This window comes from Talpa occidentalis, unplaced genomic scaffold (genome assembly GCF_014898055.3).
Source record: "Talpa occidentalis isolate TD23 unplaced genomic scaffold, MPIMG_talOcc4v2.1 talOcc4.7, whole genome shotgun sequence".
NCBI classification, from domain to species: domain Eukaryota; kingdom Metazoa; phylum Chordata; class Mammalia; order Eulipotyphla; family Talpidae; genus Talpa; species Talpa occidentalis.
Genome location: NW_023605083.1, coordinates 11,578,581 through 11,593,253, shown reverse-complemented (window position 1 = coordinate 11,593,253; position 14,673 = coordinate 11,578,581). Strand labels below are relative to the sequence as shown.

Here is a 14,673-nt window from a genome sequence, read left to right as displayed (position 1 = left end):
CGCACCCACGCACCTGGAGCGCCTGCGGGGCCTGGACTAGGCTCTGTGACGTGGCGAGGACAGGAGGTGCGCCTCTGGGGGACAGGAATGTCACAAGGGTCGCTTGTGAGGTCAGGAAGCGACCTCACCTGGCCCAGCACCTCACCTGGCCGGTCCAGCATAGATTCCCCGTTGGACCTTGGAGAAACCTGGAGGTGAAGGACAGGATGACTGTGGAACGCTCCAGGGTTTGCAAGTCAGGCAGTGTCGTGACCACTTGTGGGGAAAGGCTGACACTCCCACATTAGGTAGCATTTTCCCAGCTCAAGGATGGTCCCTGTGCTTCTAGAAAGGCCTCTCTTGCTGTCCAGAAAGCGGGTGCTATATATCATTTCCAAATCTTCCTTGTGGAAATAAGCGTCTCTGGCTTTCCCCGCATTCAAGCTGGAGAACAAAGCCGTTTCCCGACCCCGGGGTATTTATAGGTGGGGGGTGGGGGGGGCGGAGAGAGGTGGGGGGGCGGGGCTCAATCACTTAGACAGATGCTGGTAATTATGCCGAGGGCCAGTGGTGCTTAAGTCTTAGTTGCATCAGATCACCTGGCTTGAAAAATCACGTTGCCCATGCAGCACGCCCCACCGATTCAGGCAGAGAATCTGCACATCTAACAAGTTCCAGAGCGGTGTAGCAGGCCCAGGGACCACCTGGGGAGAAGCACCGCTTCAGAGCCTGTTTTGCCCCCTCTGATTAGCCTTCCCCAAGTGAAATATTTCTTCAGCTTTCCTGAGAACCGCTGGAGATTCTTCCCCAAAGCCTCCTGCATCAAAATCTCTAGTCTGGGACTCTGGTTGCAATAAGGAGCCAGGTGATTCTGACCAGCATGCAGCTCACCAGAAGCTGCCCTGGTCAGCTGTTTGGAACTGAACCCAATGACACCGCCCCTTCCCCGCCTCCCTTGGATGGGAAATTAAAGTATTGATAATCCTTATACTTGCTCTTCTTTTTCACACTTTTCTAATGCTTAATAAATAAGTAGTGAGTTGAGGATTTGGGGGCTGCAGGTCACTTAATATTCTGAATAAATAATAAACTGAATAAATAATAAATCAGGGGATTTATTTTCTTCCACATTAGGTTCCTGAACAGAGATCAGCACACTATTGCCTGCAGATCAAATTCAGCTGGCCACCTTTCTGTATGCTCAGCAAGCTAAGAATAGTTTTTACATTTATAAGTGGTTGGAAAAAATTAAAAATATCTCATGATACATGAAGTTTACAATTCAAATTTCAACCTATAAGTTTTGAATTTTGTTTAGAAATTTGTGAAAATATTTCTGGTTTTGCCTCTTGGTCCACAAAAACTGAAATATTTATGGCTTTTCCAGTGAAAGCTTATTGTAAGGGCAGGACCTGGCCACCTAGCATGTTCTCTGATCCCAAGCAGACCGGGTAAAGGAGGAGTCAGAGTCTTCAGTAGTTTTGCAGGTTTTTTATTTGGGGTTCACCAGGCATATGGCAGGCAGGGGTGCTGGCTGGGAGGCCTACCAGGCCTCCCAGCCCCCCAGCAAGTCTTCACTCTATCTGGGCTCTCTAGCGTTCGTTCTGCTGCTTCTCGGCTTCTCTTTCGGCTTCTGCTTCGGCTTCTACTCTTTCGGCTTCTTCTGCTGCTTTCTCGGCTTCGGCTTCTACTGCTGCTGCTGGCGTCCCCGTGACGCCGACCTTAAAAGCACAGTCTTAGCTCAGCTGAATCCCATCTACCTATGCCCACACCCTATTCCAGGTGCCCGCCATCAGGCATGCATTCAGGACAAGGATTCATCATCTATCCTGATGGCGGAAGGGCAGAAAAGCCTGACATTTTCTTTACCCTACACTTATCAACTCCAACTCTGGAAAGTCAAAATGGTACATCCAGAGAGGAGCAAAATTTACTGATCATTCTTAAGAAGAGCAGAGGGTGAAGCTCTTCCTGGCCTTCAGAAGAGGAAGTCAGGGCTCTAGAAGGGAAAATAGAAAGTAGACAGCACATGATGGAAGAGTTGAAGCATTGGAAGCCAATGGAAACCTTCATTGACAGAGAACCTCACATGGCCCTCACAGAGGAACTATAGTGCCTGGCACCAGCCTTCTCTTGAACCCATGAATATTCCAGAAGTATGTCCTGCTAATGCTCTTGGTACACTAACCTGCCCATATTTTGTCAGTTCCAGTCAACTCTACCTTAACCCATATAAACACCTCTCTAACCTCATTCCAAACTGTTCTTGCCTGTGAAAAATTTACTGTCACTCCCTGTACACAAAATACTTCTGCACACTTTCCTGTCAGCTCTCATCTAGCTCTTAAAACTGACATAAATCTGTCATATCCATATTTCAATTCAGAACACTGAAACTAGGGTAAACACATTCAAGCTGATGAGTGCTAGAACTGGAATCAGACTTATCTTGGTCTTTGTTGAGTAAGTGAAGTATCAGGCTTTTCTGCCCTCCTGCCATTAGGACTGATGATGGATCCTCGCGGTCCTGAATGCATGCCTGATGGCGGGCACCTGGAGTAGGGTGTGGGCATGTGTAGATGGGATTCACCTGAGCTAAGACTGGGCTTATAAGGGCGGCGTAGCGGGGATGCTAGGAGAACCATAAGAGAGCAGAAGAAGAACCACAAAAGAAGCAGAGAGAACGCCGGAGAACCCAGAGTGAAGATTTGCTGGGGGCTGGGAGGCCTGACAGCCTCCCAGCCCTCCAGCACCCCTGCCTGCTGTGTACCTGGTAAATCCCAATAAAAGCCTGAAAAGCCACTGAGGGCTCCAGGACTCCTCCTATACCCTGTCTGCTCAGGTCATAGAGAACCTGCTCCGTGTCCTCCTGCCACTACAGTCTTTCTTTTCTAATTTTTCCACCCAAAAAAAGGACAAAGAAAAAGGCTGATGATCTTAGAGACCATTACCAACCATATTTTATCTTAAAACTTAACATTTACTGGCCTCCCCGGTGGTGCAGCGGTTGAGTGCTGGGTTGCAAAGCTGCCACAGCCTCCGCAGCGCCGGTTCGATCCCCAGCTGCTCCCCGGCCACCGGCGGAGGGTCCCACATGGCGCGCAGACCTCTCCTGCCGCCCGCTGCTCCCCTCAGCCAGTGTACTTCGGTCCTTCTGCCTCCTCTGCTCCCCACTCTGGCTCTGGTGAATTCTCTCACCCTCCCGTGCTTCTGACTGTACCCAGTGCTTGTATAAATAAATCTAAAAAAAAAAAAAAGAATCTATAACATTAAAAAAAAACTTATCATTTACTTAATATAGCAATCTTTATTTAAAATGTCCCCAAAACTTTACATTAAAATGACAGGTAAGCACACAATCTGTATTCTGTGGTCTTAAAACCCACCCTACACCTTACGCAGTGCTGTATACCATCTATTTTCTATAAAACATTGTTAAAAACCTATAGTTGTGCCTCTGATCACAAAGCACTTCAACAAAGCATTGTCTTCTAAGCATACTCAACTGTGAGGGATTACTAACCTTCACCGGCACCTACAGATGAGTAGCCCAATATTACACTCATTAGATCTCCCCCATTCAACCATTCAGTTACTCCACAAACATTTATTGATTCCCTGCGATGAGTAAGGCATTGTGCTACATGACTGGGGCCAGGGGCACTGACTTCATGGAACTTAATATAGAGGGAGGAGATAATCAAAATTTTACCTAAATCACTATAAACTGTCAAGAAGAAAAAATAGACCTAAGTGAATTCTATCAAATGTTTGAGAAAGAATAAACTAAACTATAAACTCACTTAGAAAACAGAGGAGGGGCCTCCCTGGTGGTGCAAGGGATTAAGACGCAACCTATGAAGCTGTCCGCAGCCACTGCAGCACGAGTTGGATCCCTGGCCAGGGAGCTACCCACATGGTGCAGCAGACCTCTCCTGACTCTCCCACTGCTCCCCTCAGCAGTGTATTTCAATCAGTCTGCCTGTTCTGCTCCCCGCTCTGTCTCTAGTGAACCCTCTCACCCTCCACACCTCTGGCTTGTACCTCAATTCTTATATGCATAAATAAATAAATCTTTAAAAAAAAAAAGAAAATAGAGGAGGAAGGTACAACTCCCAAGTGGCTTAACGAGGCCAGTATTACTTATACCAAAGCCAGATAAAAATGTCAAATGAAAACGACAGAGCAATATCTCTCAAGAACATACATATAAAAGTTTTTTAAAAATATTAGGGCCTCCCCTGGTGGCGCAGCGGTTGAGCGCTGGGCTACGAGGCTGCCTGTAGCCTCTGTAGCGCCAGTTCATTCCCCAGCCGCCAGCAAGGGTCCCATAAAAAAAAAAAAAGAAAGAAAAAAATTAGCAAGCTGGGCAAACTTAAACTTAAACTCCTCTGGTGATGCAGGGATTAAAGCCTCAGCACTATCAAGCTATTGCCAGCCACTGCAGCATGAGTTCAATTCCTGGCCAGGGAGCTAACCCACATGGTGCAGCAGACCTCTCCTGTCTCACCCATTGCTCCCCTCAGCATTGTATTTTAGTAGATCTGCCTGTTCTGCTCCCCACTCTATCTGGGGTGAATCCTCTCACCCCACCCTATCCCCACCCTACCCCCCTACACACCTCTGGCCTAGACCGTAGTACTTGTATACATGAATAAATAAAAATAAATCTTTAAAAATATATATAGGGCCTCCCCTGGTGGCACAGGTGGTTAAGCGCACCACTGTGAAGCTGTCCACAGCCCCTGCAGTGCTGATTCGATCTCGGCCAGCTGGCGAGGGTCCCACATGGCGCAGCAGACCTCCCCTGTCTTCCCTGCTGCTCCCTTTAGCAGTGTATTTTGTCAGTCTGCCTGTTCTGTTCCCCACTCTGTCTCTGGTAAATCCTCTCACCCACCTGCACATCTGGCCTGTACCCTGGTTCTTGTATAAATAAATAAATCTTAAAAAATAAATAAATAAAAATAAAAATATATATATTAATAAACTGAAATAAGGAACATATAAATAAGATCATATGCCAGGACCAAGATGAATTTATCCTAGGAACACAAGTTTGTTTTAACATTGAAAAATCAATTAATGTAAAATACTCTTTTACCCAGGCAGAGGAAGAACAAGCGATACTTCAGGAACGGTGAGGTCAGGAGCAGTTTTATTACTCATGCGTGAGATCCCAGACCTGGGTAGCCGGGTAAGGTCTGAGGCTCCTTTTAAAGACCAAGTTTCCTTTTATACACAACCGTGTCCATATCTGTTACTTTGATAATATCGTTTTTCAGCAGGCACAACCATTTGCAGCAAAGTCCCCAGACAAGGGGGGCAAGGCAAAGGGGGAAAGACGCAGGCACTCGGGGAGGGCCTTGGAGAGAGAGACCAGCTTGGCCGGCTGCCTGACCTTGTAGATAAGAGTGCTGAGGCCCTGACCATGAATCTTGAAAGGGAAGTTGCTGTAAGTAAGCAAACTTGTTGATTATGCCTGCATTGGAATGTTCATTGCACCTGGGTTGGAAGTTCTCCTGGAATCTTTATTATATTCATTTGCTCAATGATATATTTTCTCATCAATTTGTTTCAGTTAAGTAGCATGAATAAATCCAGAAATCTAGATGACCATAGTTAATACTGTACTGGAAAAATGGAAATTTGCTAAGAGAATAGGTTCAGAAGCTTTACACACACACACATGCACGCACGCACGCGCGCATGGTTTATGGGGAATCAGAAGACATTTAGAGAAGAAAAAGATAAACAGTATATTTTAATTAGCTGGCTTATAGAAATCATTTCCCTGTTTATTTATATCAAATCATCATGCCATATAAACAGCTTAAATACAAACAATTCCTAGTTTAAAGATAAGTCAAGATAAATTGCATCCTATCATTTCACAGACATGTAACTTGGTGGTCACTTCACTCCTCTTAACTCGATTTACTCCCTTGAAAACAGGGTTACTTTCACAGGGATGTGAGGACTGACTTAATGTGTGGCTTCCATGTTATTGTTGCAACGAACTTTGGATTTCTGGTTATAAAGTCTTTTTTAAAAAAAAAAAAAAAAGATCTATTTATGCATACAAGAGCAGGGGTACAGGCCAGAGGTAGGGTGTGGTGAGAGGATCCACCAGAGACAGAGTGGGGAACAGAACAGGCAGGCTGACCGAAGTACACTGCTGAGGGGAGCAGCGGGTGACACAGGCGAGGGGTGACACAGGCGAGGTCTGCCACACCGTGTGGGTAGCCCCCTGGCCAGCAGGGGCTCAAACTCATGCCGCAGAGGCTGCGAGCTGCTTCATAGGGCGGTGCTTAACCCCTTGCACCACCAGGGAGACCCCCCTGGTTATAAATTCTAAAGTCAAAAAGTACAGGAAAGCTGGTGTGAGAAAGTAACTTGTGTCAAAGTGGAAAAACTTCTGAGAGTCGGGATATCGCCTAGTAGGGATTTGCTGTCTTCTGAGAAGCAGGGGGCAGTCGCTTAAATTCTCAAGTCCATTTTCCTCATCCGCACGGTTTCCGTTTGCCCTGCCCTTGTTCCCCTAAGGCCAGAGCATCTGGGGGGGCAGCCTAGGCCGAGAGGTCGGGTCCCCCTCTGCTCCCGGGGTCCGCTGCTCGGGCAGCAGCCCCCCACGCCACCTCCCTTCCGGGGAGCCGTGCTGTGCTAGGCTGCTGCTGGCCACGAGGTGGCAGCACTCCCCAGCCGCCCACACGCGTCCCGCTGGACACCAGAACCCCAAAGCCCGAGTCCTCCTTCCATCCTCTTTTTCGGGGGCACCCGCCGGGTTTCGCCAGCAGCGCAGCCCGCCAGAGCTCGCGGGCGGGCGGGCCGGGCCGGCTCTCGCGAGATCTCCGCCGGAAGTGGGCGGCAGCGCGGGCGCGGCGGCTCTGCTCCCCGGAAGGCGAGCGTGTCCCCGGAGCTGCTGCAGCCGCTGCCCCCGGGCGCTCCCCTCCGAGGCCGGGCTCCCCCGTGGCGGCCTTTGCAGCCCCGAGCTCGCGCCCTCGGCCTCCCGGCGGCACCCCTGCGCGGCCCGGCCTGCGGCGCCTCCGCAACCGCGGCCCCTCCCTCCGCGCTGCAGTTAGGCCGCGCCCTGAGGCCCTGTCCGCGGCGGCTCCGGCGGGTGATGCCCAATACAGCCATGAAGAAGAAGGTGCTGTTGATGGGGAAGAGCGGGTCGGGGAAGACCAGCATGCGGTCGATTATCTTCGCGAATTACATTGCCCGCGATACCCGGCGCCTGGGGGCCACTATCGATGTGGAGCACTCCCACGTCCGGTTCCTGGGCAACCTGGTGCTCAACCTGTGGGACTGTGGCGGTCAGGACACCTTCATGGAAAACTACTTCACTAGCCAGCGAGACAACATCTTCCGTAACGTGGAGGTTTTGATTTATGTGTTCGATGTGGAGAGCCGCGAGCTGGAAAAGGACATGCATTATTACCAGTCGTGTCTGGAGGCCATCCTCCAGAACTCCCCCGATGCCAAAATCTTCTGCCTGGTGCACAAAATGGATCTGGTGCAGGAGGATCAGCGTGACCTGATTTTCAAAGAGCGCGAGGAAGACCTGCGGCGTCTGTCTCGCCCCCTGGAGTGCGCTTGTTTCCGAACCTCCATCTGGGATGAAACGCTCTACAAAGCCTGGTCCAGTATTGTCTACCAGCTGATTCCCAATGTGCAGCAGCTGGAGATGAACTTGAGGAATTTTGCCCAGATTATTGAGGCCGATGAAGTTCTGCTGTTCGAGAGAGCTACTTTCTTGGTGATTTCCCATTACCAGTGCAAAGAGCAGCGTGACGTCCACCGGTTTGAGAAGATCAGCAACATCATTAAGCAGTTTAAGCTCAGCTGCAGTAAATTGGCCGCCTCTTTCCAGAGCATGGAAGTTAGAAATTCTAACTTCGCTGCTTTCATCGACATCTTCACATCAAACACGTATGTGATGGTGGTTATGTCGGATCCGTCGATCCCTTCTGCAGCTACTTTGATCAACATTCGTAATGCCAGGAAACACTTTGAGAAGCTGGAGCGAGTGGATGGCCCCAAGCACAGCCTCCTCATGCGCTGAATATTGCCAAACGTTCTTTGTGAAAATGCTGAATTTCCTTCCCCTTTCCCCATCCCCTTTTTCTTTAAATTCATAATGTCGTGTGCTTTGAAATGTGTGCAGCTTACTACTTCATCTCTCTTCCCTACTCCCCAGTCTTTAAACCTTGAACACTATTTACTCAGCTATACAGTAGAGCTTCAAAGATGGCCTTTCTGAAGTTGGTTTGGTGTTAACACTAAAGTAGGTGTGTGGGTGTGTGGGTGGGTGTGTTCTGATTACCTGGTTATGATAGATATACACATCAAAGCCTTTACAATATCTTCCTGTATTCCTTACAAGACTGCAAAGATGGAATGTTACTATTTTATCAGCAAGGTATTAAAATGCATTTATAGAATTCTTGGCTTCAATCATGAATAAACATTTACTGTTAGCAAGTTAAAATATGGTCTCATTTGAAGTAATTTGAAGGTGGTTAATAGCTTAACCAGGTAAATTTGATTTTGTGACCCCCTCATTGTCTTAGTGATGTTTCACAGCAACTGTTGCGGAGTGGTTAAGAGGATGGGTTAGAGCTAGACACTAACATTCTAGTCCCTTCCCTTACTTAGCTGTGTGAACTGGGAAAGGCATTTAGTTTCACTGTACTTGTATCCTCATTAGTAAGATACAGATAAGAATAACTACTTCATAGGGCTGTGGAAAGGATTAAAACAATTGGAAGGCATTTAGAATGGTAACTGGCACATACTCAGTACTCTATCCACTATCATTACCACTTACTAAGCCACTTTCTCCAACCTCCACCCCCAAATTACTGGATGTGAAGTCTAAGTATTTGAGCCCTTAATAAATGCCAGGTACTCATAAGCACTTGATGTGCATTTTCTTATTTAATCCTCAATCTTCAAGGTCAGTCACATGCAACTGAGAAAACTGATGACCTTGGCTCATAAAGCTAATCATAGGCCATCTGATTATAGAGTCCCTACTCCAACCATTCCACCACTTCTCTACACACAGAAAAGTTAATCATAAAAATTGTAAATTTTTAGGTCTAGATTATGCCTTCGTACCAATCCCCTAATTTTACAGACAGGAAACTGAAGGCCAGGAAGTTGACTTCTCTCAAAGAATGGTTTTTTATGCATTCTCTTTCCCATCTCTATTTGTCAGGAAACTGGATAATAATGAACCAAATTCTTAGATGATCTACTTCTGGGGAAGGAGTCCAAGGTTTCTAATTGGAATGGTAATGTGCTATCATCAAAGAAAATATCCAAAATGTTTTAAATAAAATCTTAAGAATTTTAGAGCCAAGAGACCTCAGATCAACACCTCTTAGCGCTCATTTTGCATATGACAGGCTTTAGAATTTCCAAAGCTTTATATTTAACATTTATGAATCTCTGTATAGCAGCAACTACAGATCACAGGGTCACTACCCAAGAAGGTAAAAGAAGCTATTCAGGTATGTTATTAAACCTAACTACTAGGGCCTTTGGCAATTACAAAGACTCCAGATAGAAAAACTCTAAGTATTGATGTATTTTTTTTTATAAAATTTGAAATACATTTATTAACTAGTAATCAAAATTTAAAAGGCAGTAACAAAATACTTATCTGAATCACTAAGCCCCAAATTTCTTTTGATCAAGTTAGTATTACATTTTTGATTTTATAGTTTGCAGAACATGGTTCTTTTTGTTATTACATAGGAAATTCCAGAGCTAGATGATAGAATATTGTTTATTCAAAGCAATACTACGTAGAACCTATTTACAAATTAGAAGATTCACAGATACTTTAAATTTAGGATGTGGACTTGACATTCACAGTACATAAGGAGAAAAGCAGAAAGACAAGCAACTTACTATCAAGAGACTTTTAACAATCTTTACATTAAGGAAAATAAATGAATTTTCATCAATTTTAATATACTCAAGAGTAGAAAAAATAGGGTTTTCTTTTATACTGGTCTCAAGAATTCCTGTTTTTAAATAAAATTGATGTAATAGGTCATGGTGAAAGACAATTTCAATATACTTACGTTTTCAGTTAAGTTCCCCTAAAATGATTTCTTTAACCTCAAGTATTCATTATTCCACTTAACATTTTCATGTAAAGCAACATTAGATGTTGTCCTCCTTTAACATTTACAATTAGGATATTTTGGCATTATTTAGGGTTTCAAGTTATACAGAAGTCTCCACACCATCTTAGTGACTGAGTAAGGCACATTCTGTATAATTTTATGAATGTAATGAGAAAACATGCATTTACACAATAAAGTAGTCCTCTACTATTACTTTAATTCCATCACATAGGAGGCAAACCGGAACAATCCCAAAATGTCCTCATTTGCTAAAGATAATGGATCCATGCCATGGCCCTTAGTGTACGTATGTATGGACAAACAAACCTCACACAATTCTACAGAGGTATGTGTGTGTGTGTATAATGTATAACTGGATAACATCCATGAAAAGAATGATAAAGCAATAAATGAAAAATACTAAGTGCTGAATCAGAGATTTTAGAACACGGATAGGCCTATGAATATGGGAAGGATAAATTAAGACTTCCAAGGTAGAAGTGGTCTTGTAGAGTCTCCCCCTAGACAAAGACCCAAGTCTAAATCAAATTTAGAAAAGCCTTTATTAGCTGGCCAGCAACTGTCCCTCTTGTAGGGAGCAGACTCGAGCAAGGGGTGATAAGGGTTTTTAAAGCCAAAAACCGTACCTGTGAGTCTGCACTTACCACAGCATCAGGGTACAGAAGCCAAACTGCTGTTACAAGCAGCGGAGCATTTCACCACATGCCATGTTTCAGGTTCAAAGGGTACACACATCTTATTTTTGATGGGAACCCCGCCTCTATTGTTTAGGCCTGGAATTTTCCCACAGCCCCAACTTGTCCTAATGAGCTATCTCAAGCTCAGGCTTTGCGTGGTATGCTACATTTCACATTGCCCCCATTTCAGTCTGAGCGCTAAAGAACATTTAAAATTCTGATAAACCGGGGGATAAAGGTAAAATATTCCAGCTTCAGAATTGCAACTTAAGATTTCTAAAGATCTGTGCTTACCAAAGTATTTCAGTAAAAAATGGGAGATCACAATGGTAGGGTAGGGGCGATAGAGATACCAATGTAGAGATTATATGCCTTTATCTGAACTAGCAATGACCACTAATACCATTTTAAAGAAGTGACCAATATGCCTAAGGTAAAAGGCAGCTATGCAGAATATGCATAGGGAAGAAGCCAAAGACAATAAATTACAATCACAATTGTTTGGGGGGAAGTAATTTATTTTTATTTACATTGGCATAGAAAGGATAGGGAAGAATGCTACAAACTAGCTATCACAGGTATGATTCCCTTAACAATATGGCTTTTGTAACTATAAAGTCCAAAGACATTTTGATCTTTTGATTCTCAGTAACTAAGGGTCTCTCACACTTTACCAGACTTGAGTTTCCTTATCAAATAGTTACATCTCTAAAATAATATATATGCAATTGTATGCCTGCTTCTTAAAGGTACCAAGGTTAAATGTGAATCAATATCCTCTAGCAGTCAATCTCAAACTTTTTATTGAGCCTAAGATTTACCAAGGAAGTATATTCTAAAGTGCAGATTCATTATCCCCATTTTAGACCCAAAGAACCTACATTTTTAAGAAATCCTTGACTGCATTTCAGACAAGTCACTTAAGCTCCCTAGCTTAATCACTATCTTGTAAGGATTAAATGATTATGTATTGTCTAGCATGGCTGGCACTTAGTCCCACCTTCCTCCCTAACATGCTAATTCAGGTTTATAGATACTGGGTTTTCTTAAGGCAAATGTGAGAACAGTTTCCCAGTATACCAGCAGAGTCATTCATTTTTTTATATTAATAAAGGAATTCACCTTAGGAGAAACTTTTCCACAGCAAATCAGGTAAGTATATGTGCTTCTTCTTTTGTCTTCTCATAAAGACTGACCTTCAAACTGAGACTGAACAATTTAAAGACAGATAAACTAAGATTAAGCCCATCCACTTCAAGAGCACTACCTTCAACTTTTCTCCTCTCCTCGACAGTTTCTTGGCAAGGACATTTGGATAGTTAGAGCGGGGGCTAGATAAAGAGATACTGTAGGTGCTTTGGCCCTCCCAGTACCCTTCCTGGCTAACAGGACGATGGCATGTGTTACCCTGAATGTAACAATCACGCCCTTTTATCAGTCAAGGAGCATGAACAGTGGAACAGTGAGACAGGATAACATAGGAGAGCCTCACACCTGACTCCCACTTGGGTACAAAAGATCCAATAAGCAGACCACCTCCAGGAGCCATATCCTATATGTCCTGGTCTTTTAGTTACTTCAAGGAGGTCTTGTGGCATAATGAGCAAAACAGGATCAAATCCTACTACCAGTGATGTCACTAAGTGACACTAAAATTATTTAACTCCAATTCATTTTCTCAAGCAATTTAATTGGTGTAATTTTTAGGGAATGGATGGTTTTTGAGGAGGAAAGTAACAATCAAAAATTAGTTCCTTTCCCAAAAACAACACCCACCCAACACCCCCCAAAAAAACAATAAACAGACTAATTAATGTTTTAATTTACACTTAATTCTGTTAAAATATAAAACTAAGGTTAAATTAAATTCTCAAAGTCTAAATTAGACTAAATATAAAATTTTATACAACCCACGAAATGGATTTAGTTTGATATTGTTTCTAAAGTGTCTGGTCATCCTCCATTTTTTTCCTTTTTCTAAATTCATTATGCCCCAGTCTTCATTCATCACCTGCACTTTATTCCATCAATCACCTCAGTACAACCTACTTGAATTAAGAACATTCCCAAACAAACTGTCATCTTGACTACTTCCTAAGGCACTACTTTACTTTTTTTGATTAGTATCAAATGTTCCATAAAGAAACAATAAAAGTTGTATACTACCCTAAAATAAAAGTTCAGTATATACAAACTATGTTAACCTCCTAAGATACTCATCCTTTTGCTAATTAACTGAAGTTATAAGTTAAACTACTACTTTGCCTTTGACTTAATGCTTGCCAGATTATTCAAGAAACCAAAATAACTTCATACAACTTAATGTTTACTTTCCAAATACTTCACATTTCAAACCCATATCCATATAAAGACAGAAAACCCAAACATACTGTCCTTACCTGAAACATTAGAGGCTAAAAGGCATTTAAGAATTTTTAGGCTTTCAAAAAGAGTTACACTTCAATGTGTATGTAAACTATAAATCAGTTTTTATCCTGTGCTATTACTTCAATTTAAATGCATCAGAAATTAACTGGGGTACTGCTTCATTTTATCAAATCAGATGGAGATTCTTTTGCATCAAGGCTTTTATTCAGGATTTCTTCTTCTGCAAAATTATTTTTAGAAAGAGAAAATAAGAAGTAAGCATCACAGGAAAAAATTAAATAGGACAGATTCCAAGAAGTAGCAAATTTCAATCTTAGTAAAAATCTCACATGCAAATATTTAACAATGATAAAATGACCATAATTCTCACTGAAGAATTCTACCAAAAACATTAGTATGTCCCTTTTAAAATACTTTCAATTTACCAGTGCTTATCATAGGCAAGTTAGAGTGATATACAATGAATCTGTATCACAAAATCTCTATCTGTTCTACCATACTTTAAGAGCAATTTATTTGCTCTTTATGAAATTTTTTTTTAAAGATTTATCTTTATTTATTTATTTTATTTATTTATACAAGCACTGGGTACAGTCAGAAGCGCGGGAGGGTGAGAGAATTCACCAGAGCCAGAGCGGGGAGCAGAGCAGGCAGAAAGACCGAAGTACACTGCTGAGGGGAGCAGCGGGTGGCAGGAGAGGTCTGCGCGCCATGCAGGACCCTCCTCCAGTGGCCGGGGAGCAGCCGGGGATCGAACTGGCGCCACAGAGGCTGCGGGCAGCTTCTCAACTCAGCGCTTAACTGCTGTGCCACCGGGGAGGCCCTCTTTATGAAATTTTTTAAACACTTACAAAAGTAAAAGATTATGTATCCATCATCCACAGTCAGTAATTATTTATGTTAAGAGTTGAACTAAGTTCCCCTCCCCAAATATGTTTGATTTCTAACCCAAGACCTCAGAATGTGACCTTATTTGGAAATAAGGTCATCCCAATGTTGGGATGAGGTCAATCTGGAGTAGGGTGGGCCCTTATTACAGTATTTATATTATTATAAGAATATTTAAGGGCCTCCCTGGTGCACAAGGGGTTAAATCTCAGCACTACGAAGCTATCAACAGCCACTGCAGCACGAGTTCAATCTCTGGCCAAGGAGGTGACCCACATGGTACAGCAGACCTCTCCTGTCTCACCTACTGCTCCCCTAAGCAGTATATTTCAGTAGTTCCTCCTGTTCTGCTCCCCACTTTGTCTCTGGTGAATCCTCTCACTCCCCCACACCTCTGGCTTGCACTCCACTTCCTGTATGCATAAATAAATAAATAAATAAAATCTTTTTTTAAAAAAAAGCTCAGATCTTTTAAAAAAAGAATTTTTTTTTTAATTTTTTAAGATTTATTATTTATGTATACAAGAACTGGGGTGTAAGCGAGAGGTGCGGATGGTTGAAAGGATTCACCAGAAAGAGCG

At 43.4% G+C, this 14,673-nt stretch overlaps 2 protein-coding genes across 2 annotated transcripts in view; one reads left to right on the top strand and one right to left on the bottom strand.

Annotated features, from left to right (window-relative positions):
* The first annotated feature begins 6,864 nt into the window (after positions 1-6,864).
* On the top strand, positions 6,865-8,423 carry RRAGA (Ras related GTP binding A). Its single transcript, XM_037494225.2, has one exon. It carries the CDS (start codon positions 7,100-7,102, stop codon positions 8,039-8,041), a length of 942 nt encoding a protein of 313 aa, XP_037350122.1. The 5' UTR covers positions 6,865-7,099; the 3' UTR covers positions 8,042-8,423.
* A 1,205-nt stretch (positions 8,424-9,628) lies between these two features.
* Positions 9,629-14,673, bottom strand: part of HAUS6 (HAUS augmin like complex subunit 6) — a 41,715-nt gene continuing 36,670 nt past the window's right edge. Inside the window, exon 17 of the mRNA XM_037492010.2 lies at positions 9,629-13,424. Within this exon, the coding sequence (XP_037347907.1) occupies positions 13,363-13,424 (62 nt within the window). The 3' untranslated portion in view covers positions 9,629-13,362. The remainder of the gene's footprint in view (positions 13,425-14,673) is intronic.